The sequence below is a fragment of the Muscardinus avellanarius genome (assembly GCF_963383645.1).
Source record: "Muscardinus avellanarius genome assembly, chromosome: 2".
Taxonomy (NCBI): domain Eukaryota; kingdom Metazoa; phylum Chordata; class Mammalia; order Rodentia; family Gliridae; genus Muscardinus; species Muscardinus avellanarius.
This window is the reverse complement of record NC_137787.1, coordinates 83,701,839-83,723,168: the sequence shown is the minus strand read 5'-3', so window position 1 is coordinate 83,723,168 and position 21,330 is coordinate 83,701,839. Positions and strand designations below refer to the sequence as shown.

Below are 21,330 nucleotides of genomic sequence, written 5' to 3'. Positions count from 1 at the left end.
GCCTGGCGAGGTGGTGCACGCTTGTAATCCCAGCATTTGGGTGGCTGAGACGGAAGGGTCGCGGTTTTCGGACCGCCACAGAGACTTAGGCCCTTTGCAACACAGTGAGACCCTGTTTCAAAAAAAAAAAGAAGAAAAAATAGGGCTGGGAGTGTAGCTCAAAAGGTAGGATGCCCCTGGGTTCCCTTCTTAGTACCGCAACACACACACACACACACACACACACACACACACACCCCTTAGTCTGAAGGCTCATTAAATCTAGTTCAGTAACTTTGGGCCGTTCCTTTACCTTCAGAATTTCAAGTCCCTTATTTTTAAAGAAAAAACACCTGGATGTGAAGGTGACCAGGGGCGAGGCGGGGCGAGGCGGGGCGAGGCGGGGCGAGGCGGGGCGAGGCGGGGCGGGGCGGGGCGGGGCGGGGCGGGGCGCGATCGATGCTTCCGGCGCGCCGCGGCCTGTTGGATTGGCTCGGCCCTCTCCCGCCAGGCCTGCCCCGCTCCCGCGCGTTCCTGGGCCCGCCCCCGCCGCCATCTTGGTCCAGGAGGGAGCGGGCCGCACGCGTGAGTAAACACTGGGAGCCGGGGAAGTCGGGCTCTGGCTGCGCGGGTGCCGCGGGGTAGTGGCGGAGAGCACTGTCCCTGGCCGTCGTACGCGGGCTAACGCGGCGGCAGGCCGCCTCGCCGCCGGAGGCTCCTCCCGCCCCCGCCGGTCTCCTCCCGCGTTGGAAGCTGCCCGGGAAAGTGGTGGCGGGAGCGAGCGCGCGGCGAGGGAGGCCGGCGCTGCGGCCTGCGGGCGAGGCCGGGCCGGGGGCGCCCCGGCGTCACTGGGTCTTCTCCTCCTCCAGCCCGGCCTGAGGGTGCCGACATGACGGCCCCGGGTCAGAGCGCCCTCGCGCCGCTGCTGGAGACTTTGGAAGACGCCGCCGCCTCCCTGGGCGAGCAGACCGACGCCTACCTGACCCTGACCAGGTGCGCGCGCGGGCGCGTGGGGGCGGGGAGCGCCCCCGCACGAGTGCCCGGGGTCGGGCGGGTCGGCGCGGGGGAGCGGCGGGGGTGCTGCAGCTGCGGGCGCCCACCGTGTGTGTTTGGAATGAAGGCGACTGCACGTGAATCTTGCAAGCGAGGAACTTATGATTGAGCTCGAGTGTTTGGTGGAATGTTTTTCGGGGAAAATCCTTGATGCATGGAGAAAATGGCAAGCCAGAATTGCTTTTTAAATAGAACACTACCCTGATGGTTGATTTATTTGCAGAACGAGCCAAAGGAAAGCTTAAGTTTCCTTTTTTTTTTCTTAAGGGATTTTGTGAAGTTTACTAAGTTTGTAACTAGGGATAGGGATTTCGATTCCGTTTTCACGTTATTGAAACTGTCAAAACTTAAGTACACTGCAGAGGCAAAAAGTAATTCTGCTGTTATCACTTGTTTCTGCTGTGTATTGTGTTATGTATTCCATGTTTCTTTACGTATCTTAAGGATTAGGTCAATTCGCTTGCAAGGGTTTGAAAGTAATTTTTGTAAAAGTTGTATAGCTGTTGTAGGCGGTCAGTACAGTACTTTTGTTCTTTTGCCTAAGCTTGTGTTCTATCTGCTTTTTAAGTCGAATGACTGAAGAAGGAAAAGAAGTCATTATAGAAATTGAGAAAAATCTTCCTCGGCTGTACAAGGTTTTAAAGGTCTGTAATCTATCACTTTTTCATTTTGGATGTTAAGCTGCCCAGTTCTCTCAAAACCTTTTTTTTTTTTTTTTTTTTTGGTGTTACTGGGGGTGGTACCCCAGAGGCTTTCTACCTCTGGGCTATACTCCCAGACCTTTTTTTAAATATTTTATTTGGAAACAGGGTCTCACTAAGTTGCTGAAAGCAGCACTAACTAGCTGAGGCTGGCTTCGAACCGGTGCGATCCTCCTGTCTCAGCCTCCCAAGCGCGGGGATTACAAGCGTGCACCACCACGCCTGGCTAAAAAAAAATTAAAATATAAAATAAAAGCAACAACATTGACTGGATTATTGTACTTTTTATTGACTAGTTGCTGTTAATCTCCTGCCTCAGTTCCCATGTGGTTGGGATCATAGGTGTGTGCCTCTGCACCTGGCTTACTTTACATGCTTGCATTATTCATATCTCTTTTCTCCCTTCCTCCATTAATTACCTTCTTTCCTTCCTTTCTTACTCTCTTTTTCCCCCCTCTTTCCTGCAGGGGATCAAACAAATGCTTCAAGGTGGAGCCATCCTTCCCATTCGATTCCCTATTTAACTTTAATTCCACTTTTGCAGATGGGAGAGGTACCTCTAATTTCTCTAAAGTTCCCCAAAGCCACTTTAATCCAAAACCTGTACGCTTATTTTAAAATTAGTGACCCAAGATTATTTAATCTGTTTTCACTTTTGGGGAATATGTATTATGAGAAAGTTTTTTAAAATAGTAATTGCTTTTTTGTATTCTGTGAATAACATTTGTATTTTTTAACTTTACTCACCCTTAGTTCTTATAAATTGTGCATTGTTAGAAAGCCGTTATGGTTATTATTCTTGATTGTTGACAGTGAGGTGGCAAAATTCAATATCAAACTAAACCTGTGTTCTTGTTCTAACTTGACCAGTGACTTTGTGACCTTCCTCAACACTTTTTATTTCTTGTTTTTTAAATGAAATCAACCTCCAGTGCTTTTTAGAATTCTTATTCCTAAAACCCTGTTATTCTGCTTTTTATTTATTTATCTATTTTTTGTAGTATTGGGGGTAGAACCCAGAGGCTTTCTCCCAGAAAATAGGTCTGGGCTATACTCCCAGACCTATTTTATACTTTTTTGGTGGTACTGGGGGTGGAACCCAGAGGTTTTCTACCTCCGGGCTATATTCCCAGACCCATTTTTTAAATATTTTTTTGGAAACAGGGTCTCACTAACTAACTGAGAGCCTCACTAAGCAGCTGAGGCTGGCTTCGAACCTGTGCGATCCTTCTGTCTCAGCCTCCCAAGTGCGGGATTACAAGTGTGCGCCACCACACCCATCTTGATTATTCTTTATTTTGAAACTAGGTCTGAGTTGCAGAGGGCCTCACTAAGTAGCTGAGGCTACCCAAGAACCGCAGTCCTGTCTCAGTCTCTCAAATGCTGGGATTACAAGCATGCGCCACCATGCCCAGGTTTTGTTTTGTTTTGTTTTTTGACAGTACTGGAGATTAAATCCAGGAATATTCTACCTTCAAGCTACAAGTACTCTAGCCCTATTATTTATTTATTTATTTATTTATTTGCAGTACTGGGGATGGAACTGGGGCAATCTACCTCTGAGGTACACCTCCAGCCCTTTTTTAATTCTTTATTTTGAAACGGTCTCACTGAGGGCCTCACTAAGTAGCTGAGGTTGTCTGCAAACTGTGATCCTCCTATCTCAGCCTCCCAAATGCTGGGATTATAAGTGTGTATCACCATATCCAGCTTAAATATGTTCTTTTAATTGATCTTCATGTAGTTCCTCCTTTCTTTGCAAAACTATGTAGTTAGCTTCGCTATCTTCCTATTCTGCATGTTCTTAGAAGTTTGTTGATTAAACTAAATGTAATGAACTTGCTTGTTTTGTCATTGACTTGATTTTTAAAAATTGATTTATAGTTATATTTGTTATTTTGTTTTTGTAGACTCACATTTCCAGTCAAAACTCAGAGCTGAGTAGTGCTGCTCTCCAGGCCTTGGGGTTTTGCTTATATAATCCCAAAATTACCTCAGGATTATCAGGTAGATAAATTTGTCACCATTAATATTTTTTGAGTTCAGCTGTATAAATAATTTAACACTGTTAAAAACACTGTTACCTCTTGGTTTGCTTTACAGTTTGTAGTGTAAGATTTGCCTTATTTTTGGTGGTATTAGGGTTTGTTTGTTTGTTTGTTTTGTGGTACTGGGGGTGGAACCCAGGGTCCCTCCTCGGAGCTACGCCCTCAGCCCTATTTTTTGGTAATGGGGGTGGAACCCGGGCGCGTTTCTACCTCTGGGCTATATTCACAGACCTATTTTTTATATTTTATTTGGAGACAAGGTCTCACTAAGTTGCTGAGAGCCTCACTGAGTAGCTGAGGCTGGCTTCGAACCTGTGTGATCCTCCTGTCTCAGCCTCCCAAGTGCTGGGATTACAAGCATGTGTCACCACGCCTGACTTTATTTTTTTATTCTTTATTTTGAAGAGGGTCTCACTGAGTTGCAAAGGGCCTCACTAAGTAGCTGAGGCTGTCCGTGAACCCGGATCCTCCTTTCTCAGCCTCCCAAGTACTGGGATTACAAGCATGCGCCACCATGCCCGGCAGTACTAGAGATTATTAACAATATAAAAATCCTACACCCTAGAATACTCCCGAGCAATATAGTATTTTGTAATTTTTTTTTTTTTTTTTTTTTGGTGGTACTGGGGGGTGGAACCCAGAGGCTTTCTACCTCTGGGCTATACTCCCAGACCTATTTTATATTTTATTTGGAAACAGTCTCACTAAGTTACTGAGAGCCTCACTAAGTAGCTGAGGCTGGCCTCAAACCTGTGGGATCCTCTTGTCTCAGCCTCCCAAGCGGGGATTACAAGCGTGCGTCACCATGCCTGGCTCTTCTTTGTGTTTTTTTTGGGGGGGGTTTCTAGGGATGGAACCCCAGGGGCATTTGACCTCCGAGCTACACCCCCTGGGCAATTTTTTATTCTTTATTTTGAAACCGGGTCTCACTGAGTTGTGGAGGGTCTCACTAAGTAGCTAGGCTGTCTGCAAACTGATCCTCCGGTCTCAGCCTCCCAAATGCTGGGATGACAAGCGTGTGCCACCACGCCTGGCTCTTATATTTCTTTTTTTTGGTGATACTGGGGGTTGAACCCAGAGGCATTCTACCTCTGAGCTATACCCCAGCCCTATATTTATTTATTTATTTATTTATTTATTTATTTATTTATTTATTTATTTATTTTTGTGGGTCTGGGGATGGAACCCAGAGGTATTTGACCTCCGAGCTACACCCCCTGTCCTATTTATTTTTTGAAACAGGGTCTCACTGAGTTGCGGAGGGCCTCACTAAATAGCTGGTGCTGTCCACAAACCACAGTCCTCTGGTCTCAGCCTCCTGAATGCTGGGATTACAGGCATGCGCCACCACGCCCGGCTCCCTTTTTTGTTTTACATTTTGAAACAGGGTCTCACTAAGTTGCTGAGGGTCCCACTAAATAGCTGAGACTGTCTTCAAACCTGTCATCCTCCTGTCTGAGCCTCCTCCCAAGTACTGGGGTTAAGCATGTGCCTGTCTTAGGTGTAGGATTTGTATGTTGACAATTTTTATGTTCCTAGTAACACACCTATTATTTCATTTGTGTAAAATGCCTGCTTTGGAGTCTATTTACTGTTTCTTTTTTTTTTTTTTTTTGGTGGTCCCGGGAATGGAACCCAGGGGCCTTCTACCTCCGGGCTACACTCCCAGACCTATTTTATATTTTATTTGGAAACAGGGTCTCAAGCTAGCTGAGGCTGGCTTCGAACCTGTGCAATCCTCCTGTCTCAGCCTCCCAAGCACGGGGATTACAAGCGTGTGCCACTACGCCCGGCTTTTTTGTTTTATCTGAATATAACTTTCCCTCCTGATCTGGGTTTTATGTTTGTGTTTTTGATATATATCAGCAGTGGTTCCCTGTTGTTTCTCTAGATAAGCATTTAACTTTTTTTTGTGGTACTGGGGATGGACCCCAGGGGCATTCTACCTCCAAGATACATCCCAGCTCCCTTTTGTGTGGGGATGGGGGTAGGGGTGGGGGTGGGGGTACTGGGGGTGGAACCCAGGGGCTTTTTTTTTTAACCCTCGGGCTATACTCTTAGACCTATTTTTTCTTTAATATATACTTTATTTGGAAATAGGGTCTCATTAAGTTGCAGAGGGCCTCACTAAGTAGCTTAGGCTGGCTTCGAACCTGTGCAATCCTCCTGTCTCAGCCTCCCAAGCTCTGGGATTATAAGTATGTGCTACCACCACGCCCGGCCTAGCATTTAACTTTTTTGATTCAAGACTATTTTTCTCTCTTTTTTTGTTTTTATTTTTGGTGGTACTTAGGTTCCTGGAAGCCCTTCTGCCTCCGGAGTATAGTCCCAGACCTATTTTTTATATTTTTATTTGGAAACAGGGTCTCTTAAGCCAGTGTGGCTGGCTTTGAACCTGGGTGTTCCTCCTGTCTCTGTCTTCCAAGTGCAGGGATTACAAACATGTGCCACCATGCGGCTATTCTTTTCTACTTTTATATTTGAGATTTTAAAAATTGTGAACTAGGGTTGGAGAATATAGCATGGTAGCAGAATGCTTCACTAGCAAATGTGAGAACCCTAGTTTTAATCCTTAGTGTGTATACACACACACATACACACGCAAGAGATTATAAACTAGTCCATGTAATTAAAATTCATTACTTTTCAGAGGCAAATATTCAGGAACTTCTGTCAACATTGAATGATATTGTTAAGAGTTCAGACAAAAATGTACGTACAAGGGCACTTTGGGTGATATCAAAACAGACATTTCCTACAGAAGTTGTTGGGAAACTGGTGAGTATTGTTTTTGTATGTTTTAATGATATGCCAATAAGAACAGTTCTGGTATGTTTGATTTGTATCCATTTGGTTCTTTCTTTTAGGTATCCAGTATAATAGACTCATTAGAAGCAGTTTTTAATAAAGGAGAGATACATTCTGCCGTTGTTGACTTTGAAGCTTTAAACGTTATCATAAGGTATGCATTTGGATGCATATTCCAGTTTGTACTTAGGAGGCTGAGAAAAGAGAAATTGCAGGTTTCAGGTCAGCCTCAGCAACTCAGGAGACCCTGTTTGAATATAAAAGCCAAAATAGGGCTGAGGGTGTAGCTCAAAGTAGAATGGCCCCTGAGTTCAATCCCTAAAGAGAGTGTGAGTGTGTGTGTGTGTGTGTGTGTGTGTGTGTGTGTGTGTGTGTGTGTGTGTGCACCACACATGTTAACAGAAAGAAGGTAAAATCAAAACAGATGTGCCCATAAATTACAAGGATTTTTTTTATTTTTATTGGGACAGTGTGTGTGTGTGTGTGTGTGTGTGTGTGTGTGTGTGTGTGTGTGTGTGTGTGTTAATAGGAATGTAACACGGGGCATTCCAACTCCGAGCTACACCCCCAGCCCTGTTTTTTATTCTTTATTTTGAAACAGGTCTCACTTAGTAAGGCAAAGGGCCTTACTAAATAGGTCAGGCTGTTTGAACCTCTATCCTCCTCTCTCAGCCTCCTAAATGCTGGGATTACAAGCGAGTACCACCACACTTGGCTTGATTGTTCTTTTATTATTGAAACAGGGTCTCACTAAGTTGCTGAGGCTGGTCATGAACTCATGGTTCTCCTGTGTCAGCCTCTTGAAATACTGGAATTATAAGCTTGTATTACCACCCCCTGCTCTGGGACAGTTTTAGAAGTTAAGTCTTAGCTTTTTGCTGATGCAGTTCTTGTTTTAAAAATTACCCCATTAGAAGGGTTTCCAGGAACCCCAGTACCACCAAAAAAAAAAAAAATTACAGTCGGGGTGGCGCACGCTTGTAATCCCAGCATTTGGGAGGCTGAGACCTGTGGGATCGTGGTTCACAGACAGCCTCAGCTACTTAGTGAGGCCCTCTGCAACTAGTGAGACCCGGTTTCAAAATAAAGAATAAAAAAATAGGGCAGGGGGTGTAGCTCGGAGGTCAAATGCCCCTGGGTTCCATCCCCAGACCCGCAAGAAAAAAAGGAAAAAAAAAATTAACCTCATAAAGCTTTGGAGGTTTAACATATAATATAAACTCCAAGTGTACTAGAGAGTATTTAGGAAAGCTCTCAGTTTCTTAGCAGGGAACAAGAAAATCCCTTACTTTTTTCCTACCCCTCTCTATACTCTTTTAACAGAAACACAAACACTTCCCTTTTTTTGGGGGGGGTGGTACTGGGGATGGAACCCAGGGGCCCTCTACCTCCGGGCTACACTCCCAGACCTATTTTATATTTTATTTGGAAACGGGGTCTCTTAAGCCAGCTGAGGCTGGCTTTGAACCTGTGTGATCCTCCTGTCTTAGCCTCCCAAGTGCGGGGCGGGGAGGTGGGGAATTACAAGTTTGTGCCACCATGCCGGGCTCTTTCTTTGTTTTCCATTTTGCAACATTTTCTTCAGTTGCTGAGCTATTAGTATTCTGAAGCTGTGATTGCTGTTCAGATTATGTCATGGATCTTTGGCTGTCTTTGCCTGTAAGGGTGTGGGATTTAGCTGGGTGTGATGATGCATGCCTGTAATTCCAGTACTTGGGAGACTGAGCCAAGAGTATCATAGGTTCAGAGGCCTTTTAATATAGCAAGGCTCTTAGCGAGACTTTGTTTCCAAATAAAAATAATAAAGGGCTTGGGACTTAGAGCAGAGGTAGAGCACTCCTGGGTTCATCCCCAGTAAGAACAAGCACATGTGCATGCACACATGCAGTGTCGAATATAATAGTGTAAATAATTAGTAATTTTTTCCATTTAAGGAAGTTTTTTCTTATTTAAAAATTTTATAAGCTGGGCATGGTGGTGCACGCTTGTAATCCTTGTGCTTGGAAGGCTGAGACAGGAGGATCGCACAGGTTCGAAGCTAGCCTCAGCTACTTTAGTGAGGCTCTCAGCAACTTAGACCCTGTTTCCAAATAAAATATAAAATAGGTCTGGGAGTATAGCCTGGAGGTAGAAAGCCCCTGGGTTCTACTCCCAGTACCACCAAAAACAAGTAACTAAATAAAAAAATTTACAAGTCAAGCGTGGTGGCTCATGTTTGTAATCCCAGCATTTGGGAGGCTGAGAAAGGATCATGGTTTGAAGACAGCCTTAGCTCCTACTTAGGCCGTTTGCAACTTAGTGAGACCCTGTTTCAAAATAAAGAATAAAAAGTAGGGCTGGGGGTGTAGCTTGGAGTTAGAATGTCCCTGAGTTCCATCTTCTGTACCGCAAATATATAAATAAATAAAATAAAATGCCAGGCATGCTGGGCATGGTGGTACACGCTTGTAATCCCAGTACTTAGGAGGCTGAAACAGGAGGATCCGGGTTTGAGGTCAGCCTCAGCTACTTAGGCCCTGTTTCAAAAATAAAAAATAAAAACAAACAAAATGCCAGGCATAGTGACATATGTTGGTAATCCCAATATTATTCGGGAGACTGAAATAGGATCACAGGTTTGAGGCATGCCCTATTATCATCTAATTGAGACTTTTTTTGTGTGTGTATGTGGTGCTGAGGATGGTGCCCAGCAGCATTCTACCTCCGAGCTTTATCCCCAGCCTGATTTTTTGTTTATTTTTGAAACAGGCTCTCACTAAATTGCAGACAGAGGGCCTCACTAAGTATGTGAGGCTGGCTGCGAACCCTGATCCTCCTGTGTCAGCCTCCCAAGAACTGGGTTACAGATGTGCGCTACCACGCTCAGCTTGAGACCTTGTTTTAACAATGGAATTTTTTTTTTAAGGAGCTGGATATGGTGGCTCATGCTTGTAATCCCAGTGCTTGGGCAGCTGGGTCATGGGTTCACAGCCAGCCTCAGCTACTTAATGAAGCACTCCACAACTTAGTGATACTGTTTCAAAATAGAAAATACGTGTGGAAGTGGGTGGGGGGGAGGGGGCGTGGTGGTGCATGCTTGTAATCCCTGTGCTTGGGAGGCTGAGATAGGATTGCACAGGTTTGAAGCCAGCCTCGGCTACTTAGTGAGACCCTGTTTCCAAATAAAATATAAAATAGGTCTGGGAGTGTAGCCCGGAGGTAGAAAGCCTCTGGGTTCCACCCCTAGTACCACCAAAAAAAAGAAAAAATAGGTCTGAGGGGTGAAGCTTGGAGGTAGAATGCCCCTGGGTTCAATCCCCAGCAACACAAAAAAAGGGGGGCTGGAAAGATATAGCTTGGAGGTTGAATGTCTTCTGGATTTAATCTTAGTACCAAAAAAAAGTTAAAATTTATTTCAAAACATGTAAGTGATAGAGTTCTTTAGGTGAATGCTTGCTCAGGATGCATAGGATCCTGTGTTCAATTTCTGGTACCAGAAAATAATTATTATATAAACAGTAAAGAAATGTAAAACTTTGATCTCTTACTGTATGTATAAAATAGGCATACTGTGCTTGTTTTCTGATACTGTAGACTTAAAGTGATGTCAAGCTAGTTTATTTCATAGATTTCTTTGTTACAGGCTAATTGAACAAGCTCCAGTTCAGATGGGAGAAGAGTCAGTGAGGTGGGCAAAGTTGGTCATACCTTTAGTGGCTCATTCAGCACAAAAGGTTCATTTGCGGGGTGCCACTGCGCTGGAAATGGGAATGCCATTGTTGCTTCAGAAACAACAAGAAATAGCATCTATTACAGAGCAGCTTATGACTACTGTGAGTATCAAGTTATATTAGGATTTTACTTATTTATTTATTTATTTATTTTGGTGGTACTGAGGGTAGAACCCAGGGGCTTTCTACCTCTGGGCTATACTCCCAGACCTATTTTATATTTTATTTGGAAATGGTCTCACTAAGTTGCTGAGAGCCTCACTAAGTAGCTGAGGCTGTCTTTGAGCCTGTGCAATCCTCTTGTCTCAGCCTCCCAAACGTGGGCATTACAAGCGTGCACCACCAAACCTAGCTGTAATAGGATTTTTTGAATTTTACATAGACATTCTGTACTGACCTTGAAATTCAGTCTGGCTTCTTATAGCTCTCAGAGAGACTTAAGTTAGTATGTACAAATTGCTCATAAAATAGCACAGAAAGAAACTTTGTATTCGATTTTACACAGTATTCAGTCCCAGTGAATTGAAAGGAATTACATTTCTGAAAAAAAGAGTAATCCATTCAGTGGTATTTGGGTTGCTCTTGTATAATTTAGGTATATTGATTTATCTAGTCAGTACAATTTTCTAGTTATTATATGTTCTCAATCCTGCAATCCTCCTGTCTCAGCTTCCTAAGTACTGGGATTACAGGTGTGCACCATCATGCTCAGGTCAACCTTTGTTCTAGTAATATATTTATATTTTATATTCAGTGCACTGTTTTAGGCACAGTGACTGTAGTAGTGAACATAAAGGTTTGTGGAGATTCTTTTCTTTCCTTTTTTTTTTTTTTTTTTTTTGGGTGGGTCTGGGGATGGAACTCAGAGGCATTTGACCTCCGAGCTACACCCCCTGCTCTATTTTTTATTCTTTATTTTTGAAACAGGGTCTCACTAATTTGTGGAGGGCCTCCCTAAGTAGCTGAGGCTGTCTGCAAAGCACAATCCTCCAGTCTCAGCCTCCCGAATGCTGGGATGACAAGCGTGTGCCACCATGCCCGGCTGGAGATTTTTTTTTTTCTTAATTTTTTTTTATTGGTGCATTGTATTTATACATCATGATGAAGCAAAAAACTTGTGTAGACATAAACGCACACATTACCCAGCCAGCCCCCTCCCAGTCCCACCCCACTCCCTCCCCATCCCTCTCTCTCATGCTTGGCTTAGTGGTTGATGATGATATGAATTAGTACATCGTGTGCTTTGAAGAGTTTCCTTCTTCCCTCCTCTCTTCCCCACAGTTAGGTGGCCTTATTTGCTCCACTGTAGGATCTCCTTTTTCACCTGGAGTTCCTCCTATGACTCCTTTCACCTTAGCTTTCACTTATTTGGGAAAGCATCCGATTCCTTACTTTTTGTGACTGACTAATCTCGCTGAGCATAATATCCTCAAGATCCATCCTTTTCCCTGAAAATGATGTAATTGTGTTTTTTTTTATGGCTGAGTAAAATTCCATTATGTACAAATCCCACAGTTTTGTAATCCATTCATCTGTTGATGGACATCTTGGCTGGTTCCATAGTTTGGCTATGGTGAATTGTGCAACTATGAACATAGATACACATGCCTTAGTTTGGTAGTTTGGTTTCCTTTCTTTTGGGTAGATACCCAGAAGTGGTATTGCTGGATGGAATGGTAGATTTGTTCCCATTCTTCTGAAGATTCTCCATCCTGTTTTCCAAAGTGGTTGCACTAATTTGCAATCCCACCAACAATGTTTTAGAGTTCCCACTTCTCCACATCCTCACCAGCATTTGTTGTTGTTTGTGTTTTGAATGATTGCCATTCTAGTTGGGGTAAGATGAAATCTCAGGGTAGTTTTGATTTGTATCTGATTGCCAGTGATGAGCATTTTTTCATGCATTTATTGGCCATTTGAATTTCTTCTTTTGTGAAGGGTCTTTTAGTTCGCTTGCCCATTTTTTTTATTGGATTTTTTAGTGTTGTTTCTTGAGTTCTCTGGATATTCTAATGTAAAAAAAGATGAGTTACAAAGTGAAGAATGCTATGGAGAACAGGGACAGGATAGAGTACCATCAAAGAGGAATAATAAAGTCATTGGAACATAAAAATTAGGACCTTTGAACATTGATTTGAAGGAAGTTTGGAAGTTTGCCACATAATTTTCAATATTGGATATTATTGGGTAGAATGATATCCGGTTAAAAATCAGATAATATAGCCAGACGTGGTGAAGCACACTTGTAATCCCAACTTGTAATCCCAGCATTCGGGAGGCTGAGACCTGAGGATCGCAGTTCACGGACAGCCTCAGCTACTTAGTGAGGCCCTCTGCAACTGAATGAGACCCGGTTTCAAAATAAAGAATAAAAAATAGGGCAGGGGGCCGGGCGTGGTGGCGCACGCTTGTAATCCCCGCGCTTGGGAGGCTGAGACAGGAGGATCACACGGGTTCGAAGCCAGCCTCAGCTACTTAGTGAGGCTCTCAGCAACTTAGTGAGACCCTGTTTCCAAATAAAACATAAAATAGGGCTGGGAGTATAGCCTGGAGGTAGAAAGCCTCTGGGTTCCACCCCCAGGACCACAAAAAAAAAAAAAAAAATAGGGCAGGGGGTGTAGCTCGGAGGTCGAATGCCCCTGGGTTCCATCCCCAGACATGAAGAAAAAAAATCAGATAATACTCAATAAATGTTATCTAATACTTTTTAAGTAGTGTTCTTGTTCCTGCTGAATCACTCCTCTGTTCTTAATACAGCCAGAATAGTATTCAGTAAAATCTTTTCCAGGCAAGAAAACCACAAGTGTAAAAGGTCTTAGGTTTGATGGTGCAGTGCAGCCTATAATCCCAGCTAATGAGGCAAAATGATCATAAGTTTGAGGCTAGCTTTCTGCAACCTAGTAAGACCCTGTCTCAAGATGAAAAATAAAAAGGGCTGAGGATGTAGCTTACTGGAACAGTATCCCCTGAGCTCAATCCCCAGTACTGCAAAAAGAGGAGCTACTCTTAATGGTTGTGCACTCAATTGGTATTGGGAGAATAGTGTGGGCACTAGTACAGAAGTGGGAGCGAATGAGGATCAGAAGACCTCAGGATGAGAGGGCCCAATCACACGAGAGCTTGAGACAATAGTAAGGAAAGGGTTTTTACTTTTTTAAATTATTTAATTGTACTGGGGGATTGAATCCAGTGGCTCTTCATTGTACCCCATTTTATTTTATTTATTTATTTATTTATTTATTTATTTATTTATTTTAGTGGTACTGGGGATGGAACCCAGGGGCCTTCTACCTCCAGGCTACACTCCCAGACCTATTTTATATTTTTTATTTGGAAACAGGCTCTCTTAAGCCAGCTGAGGCTGGCTTCGAACCTGTGCGATCCTCCTGTCTCAGCCTCCCAAGCGTGCGCCACCACTCCCGGCTTCTCTTCCCCTTTTTAAATTTGACTTTGATACAGGCTTTCTCTACTTTGCCCAGGCTATCTTCTAACTTGGGGTCTTCCTGCCTCATTTTCCCAAGTCCTTGGCATTGCAAGCATATGCAACTACACCTTGCCATATTTGAATTTGTGTGTGTGCACACATGTGCACTAGTTACTGAGGATTGAACCAAGGGCATTCCATCTCTGAGCTGCCTACTCAGCCCTTTTTTATTAGTTTTTTTTTGTACTGAAGATTGAACGTAGAGGCATTCTACTCTGCACTATACTCCCAACTCTATTTTATTTTTATTTTGAAACAGGGTCTTGCTAGGTTGATGAGTCTTACTACTTATTGAGACTATCCTCCAACCGTGATTTTCATGTCTCAGCCTCTGAAGTATTGGGATTACAAATGTGTGGCATCACCATGCTTGGCTTATTTATTTAAAAAGAGGGTTTTGCTAAATTACCATGCTCTGGCCGTGAAATTGTGATCCTTCTGCTGCCTCAGCCTCCCAAGTCCCTGGAATAAGAGGTGTGAGCCAATGTACCTTGCCATATTTGAAGTTTTGAGCTAAGGACTAATATATACTGACTTGGGTTTTAAAGGGATTATTCTGGCTGTATGGAGAACCAAGGGGGTGATTGAGCAGGAGCAGAAAGACTAGTTAAGAATTATTACAATAAATCAGGCAGGCAGCGAGCAAACCGTTTTCCTATTAGAAATCTGGGAATTTACTTTTTAAAATTCAAGACCTGCTGGGCGTGGTGGCACACACTTTTCATCCCAGCTTTTGGGAGGCTGAGACCAGAGGACCGCGGTTCGTGGACAGCCTCAGCTACTTAGTGAAGCAGCTTTGCAACCCAGTGAGACCCTGATTCAAAATAAAAAAATAGGGCTGGGGGTGTAGCTCAGAGGTAAAATGCCCCTCCCTACCTTCCATCCCCAGTAACACAAACAAAAGAAATAAATTCAGGGCCTTTTGGTAATATTAAACTGTAAGTAATTCCAATATCTTTAAGAAATATCTTATTGTGATACATTTATTCACACCCACCCCCCTTTTTTTGCGGTACTGGGGATGGAACCCAGGGGCATTTGATCTCTAGCTATACCCCTGCCCTATTTTTTATTCTTTATTTTGAAACCGGATTTCACTGAGTTTCAGAGGGCCTCACCAAGTAGCTGAGGCTGTCCACGAACTGCGGTTCTCCGGTCTCAGCCTCCCAAATGCTGGGATTACAAGCGTGTTTCACCACGCCCGGCTATATTTATTTACTTTTAATAGCATATATAAATGTCTATAAATTTGAGCTAAATTTTGTCAAGATACTGTTGTTCATGAAGCTTTTACTGTATATTTTAGTTTTCAGTTGAGAAGATTAATATTGTCATTTGAATTCTAGTTAATGAGGTGCAGGCTGGAGTTTTAGAAGAAACTATACCTGGTAGAAAAGAAAAGGAAGAGCTGGATGGATAAATGGGGGGTGGCCAGATAGTGACAAAATGAGCATAATAAATGTTAATGGTAGAATCTAGGTGATGGTATTTGAATATTTACTCTAAAGCCTTTTGAGGCTTGCTATATGCCTCATTTTTTTTTTTTTTTAAATTTGGCAAGGTGGAAAAGGTTACTTGGGAAAATTTAGGTAATTATTTCTAGGCCACGATGACTGGTTACTAATTTTTATCTCTCAAGAAACTATTTGGTAAATATTTTGCTCTTGTTTTCAGAAATTAATCTCAGAACTTCAAAAGCTTTTTATGAGTAAAAATGAGACTTACGTGTTAAAATTGTGGCCTTTGTTTGTCAAACTTCTTGGAAAGGTAAGTGCCACCGTTAATTCTTATCTGACAGACATTTGTTCATAAGCTTTTCTTTTGTTCAGTGCACCCTCATTTTCATGTTTGCCTTAATTGCAAATTTGCCTGCTCATTTGTTCTTTTTTTTTGTGTGTGTGGTACTAGGGGGTAGAACCCAGAGGCTTTCTACCTCTGCGCTATACTCCCAGACCCATTTTATATTTTATTTGGAAACAGGGTCTCACTAAGTTGCTGAGAGCCTCACTAAGTAGCCGAGGCTGCCTTCGAACCTGCGCGATCCTCCTGTCTCAGCCTCCCAGGCGCGGGGAGTACAAGCGCGAGCCACCACGCCTGGCTTGCCTGCTCATTTGTAAACTAAATCTACTTGTTTGGCTTTCACATTTTTAGACATGAAGAGTGGTAAAGATTTTTTTAAACGTGGTACTAGGGATTGAACCCAGAGGCATTCTACTTCTGAGCTGTATCCCCAAGTACTATTTTATGTTATTTTATTTCTGTGGTGCTGGGAATTAAACCCAGGGGCATTCTACCTCACCTACACCCCCAGCCTGATTTTTTTATTTTTTATTTTGAAACAAGGTATCACTAAGTTGCAAAGGGCCTCACAAAGTAGCTGAGGCTAGCCATGAGAAGTAGCTGAGGCTAGCCAATGAACTAAGTGTCTTAGCCTCCCAAATACTGGGATTTCCAGCATGAGGCACTATGCCCATCTCTTATTTTGAAACAGGGTTTTGCTAAGCTTGAATGAAGCTGGCTTCAAATATGGGAAACTCCCTGTTTCAGCTTTCCAACTACTGAAATTACAGACATGTACCACTGTGTTGTGTGTGGCTAAGAATTTGAATCACCTAAATGTATATTCTCAGCAAAATTCCACAAAGGTTGCATTCTTTTTTGTTTATTGATGTATTTAGTGACCCTGGGGATTGAACCTGGGGGCATTCTATCTCTGAGGCACACTCCCAGCCCTGTTTTATTACTATTTTTTTTGAGGCAGTGTCCCTAAGTTGTGATGGCCTCCATAAGTTCCTGAGTTTGGTGACGAACCTTCAGTCCTCCTGTCTCAGCCTCCTAAGTACTGGGATTACGGCCTGTGCCACCATGCCTGGTTCCCCAATAAAAACTACCCATTAAGCAGTTCTCTCCTCCCCTGCATCCCTAGTAACCTCTATTGTAGTTTGTGTCTCTGAATTTGCTTATTTTAAGTACCTCATATAAGCAGAATCATACAATATTTGCCCTTTTGTGTTTGGCTTATTTTACTAAGCATAATATTTTAAGGATCCAGCCATGTTGTAACATACATTAAAACTTCATTCTTGCCGGGTGTGGTGGCGCACGCTTGTAATCCCAGCATTTGGGAGGTGGAGACTGGAGCATCAAGGTTTGCAGACAGCCTCAGCTACTTAGCGAGGCCCTCCCTTTGCAACTCAGTGAGGCCCTGTTTAAAAAAAAACAAAACAAAACAAAAAGTAGGGCTGGAGGTGTAGCTCTGTGGTAGAAAGCTCTTGAGTTCCATCCCCAGTACTGCAAGCAAAAAAAAAAAAAAAAAAAAAAAGCATTCCTGTCATGCTTGAGTAATGTTGTAGTGATGTATATACCACTTTTTTTGTGGTGCTACAGGTTGGACCCAGGCTTATTACCTTTGAGCTACATTCCCAGCCCTTTTTATTTATTTATTTAAACTATTTTTTTGAGAGTCTGGGGATGGAGTCTGGGGCAATTCTACCTCCAAGCTACACCCCCTGCCCTATTTTGTATTTTTTATTTTGCAACAGGGTCTCACTGAGTAGCTGAGACTGTCCGCAAACTGTGATCCTCCGGTCTCAGCCTCCAGAATGCTGGGATTACAAACGTGTGCCACCACGCCTGGCTTATTTTTTGTTTTGAAACAGGGTCTCACTAAATTTCCAAGAGTCTCATTCCATTGCTGAGCCTGTCCTCTAACCTGTGTTCCTCCTGTTCTAGCCTTCGAAGCACAGGGAATATAGGTGTTTGTTACCATGCCTGACTTTATACCACACTTTATTTACTTACTTATCTGGATGAACATTTGGGTTGTTTCTTCCTTTTGTCCATTGTGAATGTTACTGCTGTAAACATTGATGTGAAAATACCTGTTGGGGTCCTTACCTTCAAGTTCTTGGATTTATTAAGAGTAGAATTGCTGGGTGATAAAATAGTTCTATGCTTAAGTTTTGAAAAACTGCAAAACATTTTTTTCACAGCAGTTGAAATACCATTTAATGTTACCTTTAGAAAAAATGTACCATTTTACATTACCTCTAGAAGAAGGGATGCACTAGAAGTCCGGGATACACTAGGGGTTTATTTTCTCAATATCCTTTTCAGTGCTTTTAGTTTTTTCTATAATAGTCATTTTCATGGATGTCAAGTGGTATCTCACTGTGGATTTTTTCTTTTTTGGGGGGGGGTGCTGGGGATTGAACCCAGGGACATTCTACCTCTGAGCTAGACCTTTAGTCCTATTGTATTTTTTGTGGTGCTGATATTGAACCCAGAGGCATTCTACTTTTGAGCTATACCCCCAACCCTATCTCATTTTTTATTTGGGAAGGAAGTGTTGCTAAGTTTTTGTGAGAGCCTGTAAATTGCTGAGGCTGGCTTGGAGCTTGATATCCTGTCTCAGCCTAAGTACTAGGATTACTGGCATGTACCACCACACCCAGCTTAATTTTTTTTCTTTTTTTTTTTTTTGTGGTACTGGGGGTGGGACCCAGGGGCATTCTACCACCAAGCTATGACCCCAGTCCAATTTTTATTCTTTATTTTGAAACAGGGTCTCATTAAGTTGCAGAGGGCCTTACTAAGTAGCTGAGGTTGGCTATGAACCTGTGATCCTCTTGTCTCAATCTCCCAAGCACTGGGATTTCAAGCATGTACCACTGTACCAGCTTTTTTTTTTTTTTTTTTTTATGGTAATGGTGATTGAAATTCTTGTCTCAATCTCCCAAGCACTAGCATTTCAAGCATGAACCACTGTACCACCTTTTTTTTTTTTTTTTTTTTTTATGGTACTGGTGATTGAAATTCTACCTCTAAGCTACATCCCAAGCCCTTTTTTTTTTTTTTTGAGGGTCTGGGATGGAACCCAGAGGCATTTGACCTCCGAGCTACACCCCCTGCCCTATTTTTTATTCTTTAATTTGAATTTAATTTTTATTCTTTAAATTGAATTGCAGAGGGCCTCACTAAGTAGCTGAGGCTGTCCGGAAACCGGGATCCCTCCTGTCTCAGCCTCCTGAATGCTTGGATTACAAGCCTATGCTGCCATGCCTGGCTTTCTATTTTATTTTTTTATTTGGTAACAGGATCTTGCTAAGTTGCTCAGGCCTATTCTCAAACCTATAATCCTCTGGTCTCAGCCTCTCAAGTACTGAGATGACAGGGATGTGCCACCATGTTCATTGTAATTTTTTTCCTACTGTCCTTTTTTTATTGTTCATTGTTAGCGTGTAGAAGTAAAAATTATTTCCTGGGTGCTCTGAGCACACTACAGTAATTATTAGTCCTTGGGTTGCTGAAACAGGAGATCTACAGGTTAGTGAGACCCTCATCAACTTAATGAGACCCTGTATTAGAATCAAAAAGGCTAGAGAAGTACTCAGGTAGAATGCCCCTGGATTCAATACCCAGTACCAAAAGAAGAAAAAAAAAAGTGTAAGTGATTTGTTGATCTTGGACTCTGTAACTGCCGACTTATTACTTGAGTAGATTTCTTACGCATTTTGTTTGTTCTTTTTTGTTTAAAGCACCGGATTTAAGAGACCTGTGCATGTGAGGCCGGCACTGTGAGCACTGAGTTATGTCCCTAGCCCTTTATGTTTATTTATATTTGTGATACTGGGGATTGAACCTGGTGTATTCTACCTCTAAGCTACAACCCCAGCCCTACTTTATATATCTATCTATCTATCTATTTATTTATTTATTTATTTATTTATTTTGAAACAGGGCCTTTATAGGTTGATGAGAGTCTTAATAATGCTGAGGCTCTCTTTGAATTTGCTCTTCCCCCTTAGTCTCCCAAGTACTGGGACTACAAGCATGAGCCACCATGCTGGCTTTTTATTTTTTACTTTGAGACAGGGTCTTGGCTAAGATGCTTAAGGTGGCCTTGAACTTGGGATTCTCCTGCCTCAGCCTCCTGAGTAGCTGGGATTACAAGAGTGCATTACTATGCCTTGCTAGTGTGGTTGATTCCTCTCTGCCCCCTCTGGGTTTGGGGATGGAAGCCAGGGGCATTTGACCTCTGAGCTATACCCTCTGCCCTATTTTTTATTCTTTATTTTAAAACAGGGTCTCACTAAGTTGGGGAGGACCTCACTAAGTAGCTGAGGCTGTCCTCGAACCGTGATCTGCTGGTCTCAGCCTCCCAAATGCTGGGATTACAAGCATGTGCCACCACACCTGGCCTGATTTTTTTTTTTTTTTAAATCTTGCATTTGCGAAAGTCTTTTTTTTTTGGTGGTGCTGGGGGTGAAACCCAGGGGCTTTTTACTTCCCGGCTATACTCCCAGACCTATTTTTTTCTATTTTATTTGGAAACAGGGTCTCACTAAGTTGCTGAGAGCCTCACTGAGTAGCCGAGGCTGGCTTTGAACCTGTGCTATCCTCCTGTCTCAGCCTCCCAAGCATGGGGATTACGAGCCTGCTCCACCATGCCCAGCTACAAGTCTGTCTTTCACTAATTGTCATACCTGCTCCAGTGTGTCTGAAAAGTTTTTTTTTTTTCTTTTTTTTTCCAGAGGCATTTGACCTCCAAGCTATACATACCCTCTGCCCTATTTTTTATTCTTTGTTTTGAAACTGGGTCTCACTGATTTGCAGAGTGCCTCACTAAGTAGCTGAGTCTGTCTTGAGAACCGCGACCCTCCAGTCTCAGCCTCCCGAATGCTGGGATTACAAGCGTGTGTCACCACCCCCAGCTTGAAAAGATTTTTATTCATTTTAGGGTGTAACATCTTTTCCACTAATATTTTTTCTCTACATATTTATATAGGAATAGATTGAATATCTTTATCGAAAATCCAAAGTGCTCTAAAATCCAAACTTTTTTTATATTTATTTATTTTGAAACAGGGTTTCACTAAGTTGGCAAAGGACCTCACTAAGGAGCTGAGGCTGGTCGCAAACCGTGATCCTCCTGTTTCAGCCTCCCAAATACTGGGATTATAAACGTGCACCGCCACACTCGGCATTCCAAAATTTTTATAACCTTACTTTGGAACAAGTAAAAAATTCTATACCTTGATCATATGAGAAGTCTGTCAAAACATTGGAACAAGGCGGGAGTCGTGGTGTGTGCTTATAATCTCAGCATTTGCAAGGCTGAGGCTGAGGATCGAGATTGGTGGAGAGCCTCAGCTATTTAGTCCCTTTGCAACTCAGACCCTGTTTCAAAATAAAGAATAAAAAATAGGGCGGGGCTATAGCTCCGAGTTAGAATGCCACTGGGTTCCATCCCCAGGACTGCATAAAAAAAAAATCAGTGCACTAAAAGTATTGTGCAAGATTACCTTTACAAATAAACTTTGTGTTTAGACTTGGTTTCCATCCCCAAGATGATCTTGTTGTGTACATGCAACTCTTCCAAAATCCCAAATATTTCTGGTTCTAGCCATTTTCAGTGAGGAATACTCAGCTGATACCTGGTGGTTTTTTTTTTATTCATAAAATTTGGAGTTTATCTAACTTTCTAATTTTTTCTGTTGTATTCTGTACTACCTACTTCACTGAGCTGTTTATAATTTTGTGTCTTG

At 42.6% G+C, this 21,330-nt stretch overlaps 1 protein-coding gene across 1 annotated transcript in view; it reads left to right on the top strand.

Moving 5' to 3' along the window:
• Positions 1-868: 868 nt before the first annotated feature.
• Positions 869-21,330, top strand: part of RIF1 (replication timing regulatory factor 1) — a gene marked incomplete at both ends in the record, with an annotated part of 76,619 nt that continues 56,157 nt past the window's right edge. The window contains 7 exons of the mRNA XM_080689771.1: positions 869-972; positions 1,601-1,676; positions 3,644-3,740; positions 6,432-6,559; positions 6,649-6,743; positions 10,212-10,401; positions 15,458-15,550. Coding sequence (XP_080545897.1) covers positions 869-972; positions 1,601-1,676; positions 3,644-3,740; positions 6,432-6,559; positions 6,649-6,743; positions 10,212-10,401; positions 15,458-15,550 — 783 coding nt within the window. The remainder of the gene's footprint in view (positions 973-1,600; positions 1,677-3,643; positions 3,741-6,431; positions 6,560-6,648; positions 6,744-10,211; positions 10,402-15,457; positions 15,551-21,330) is intronic.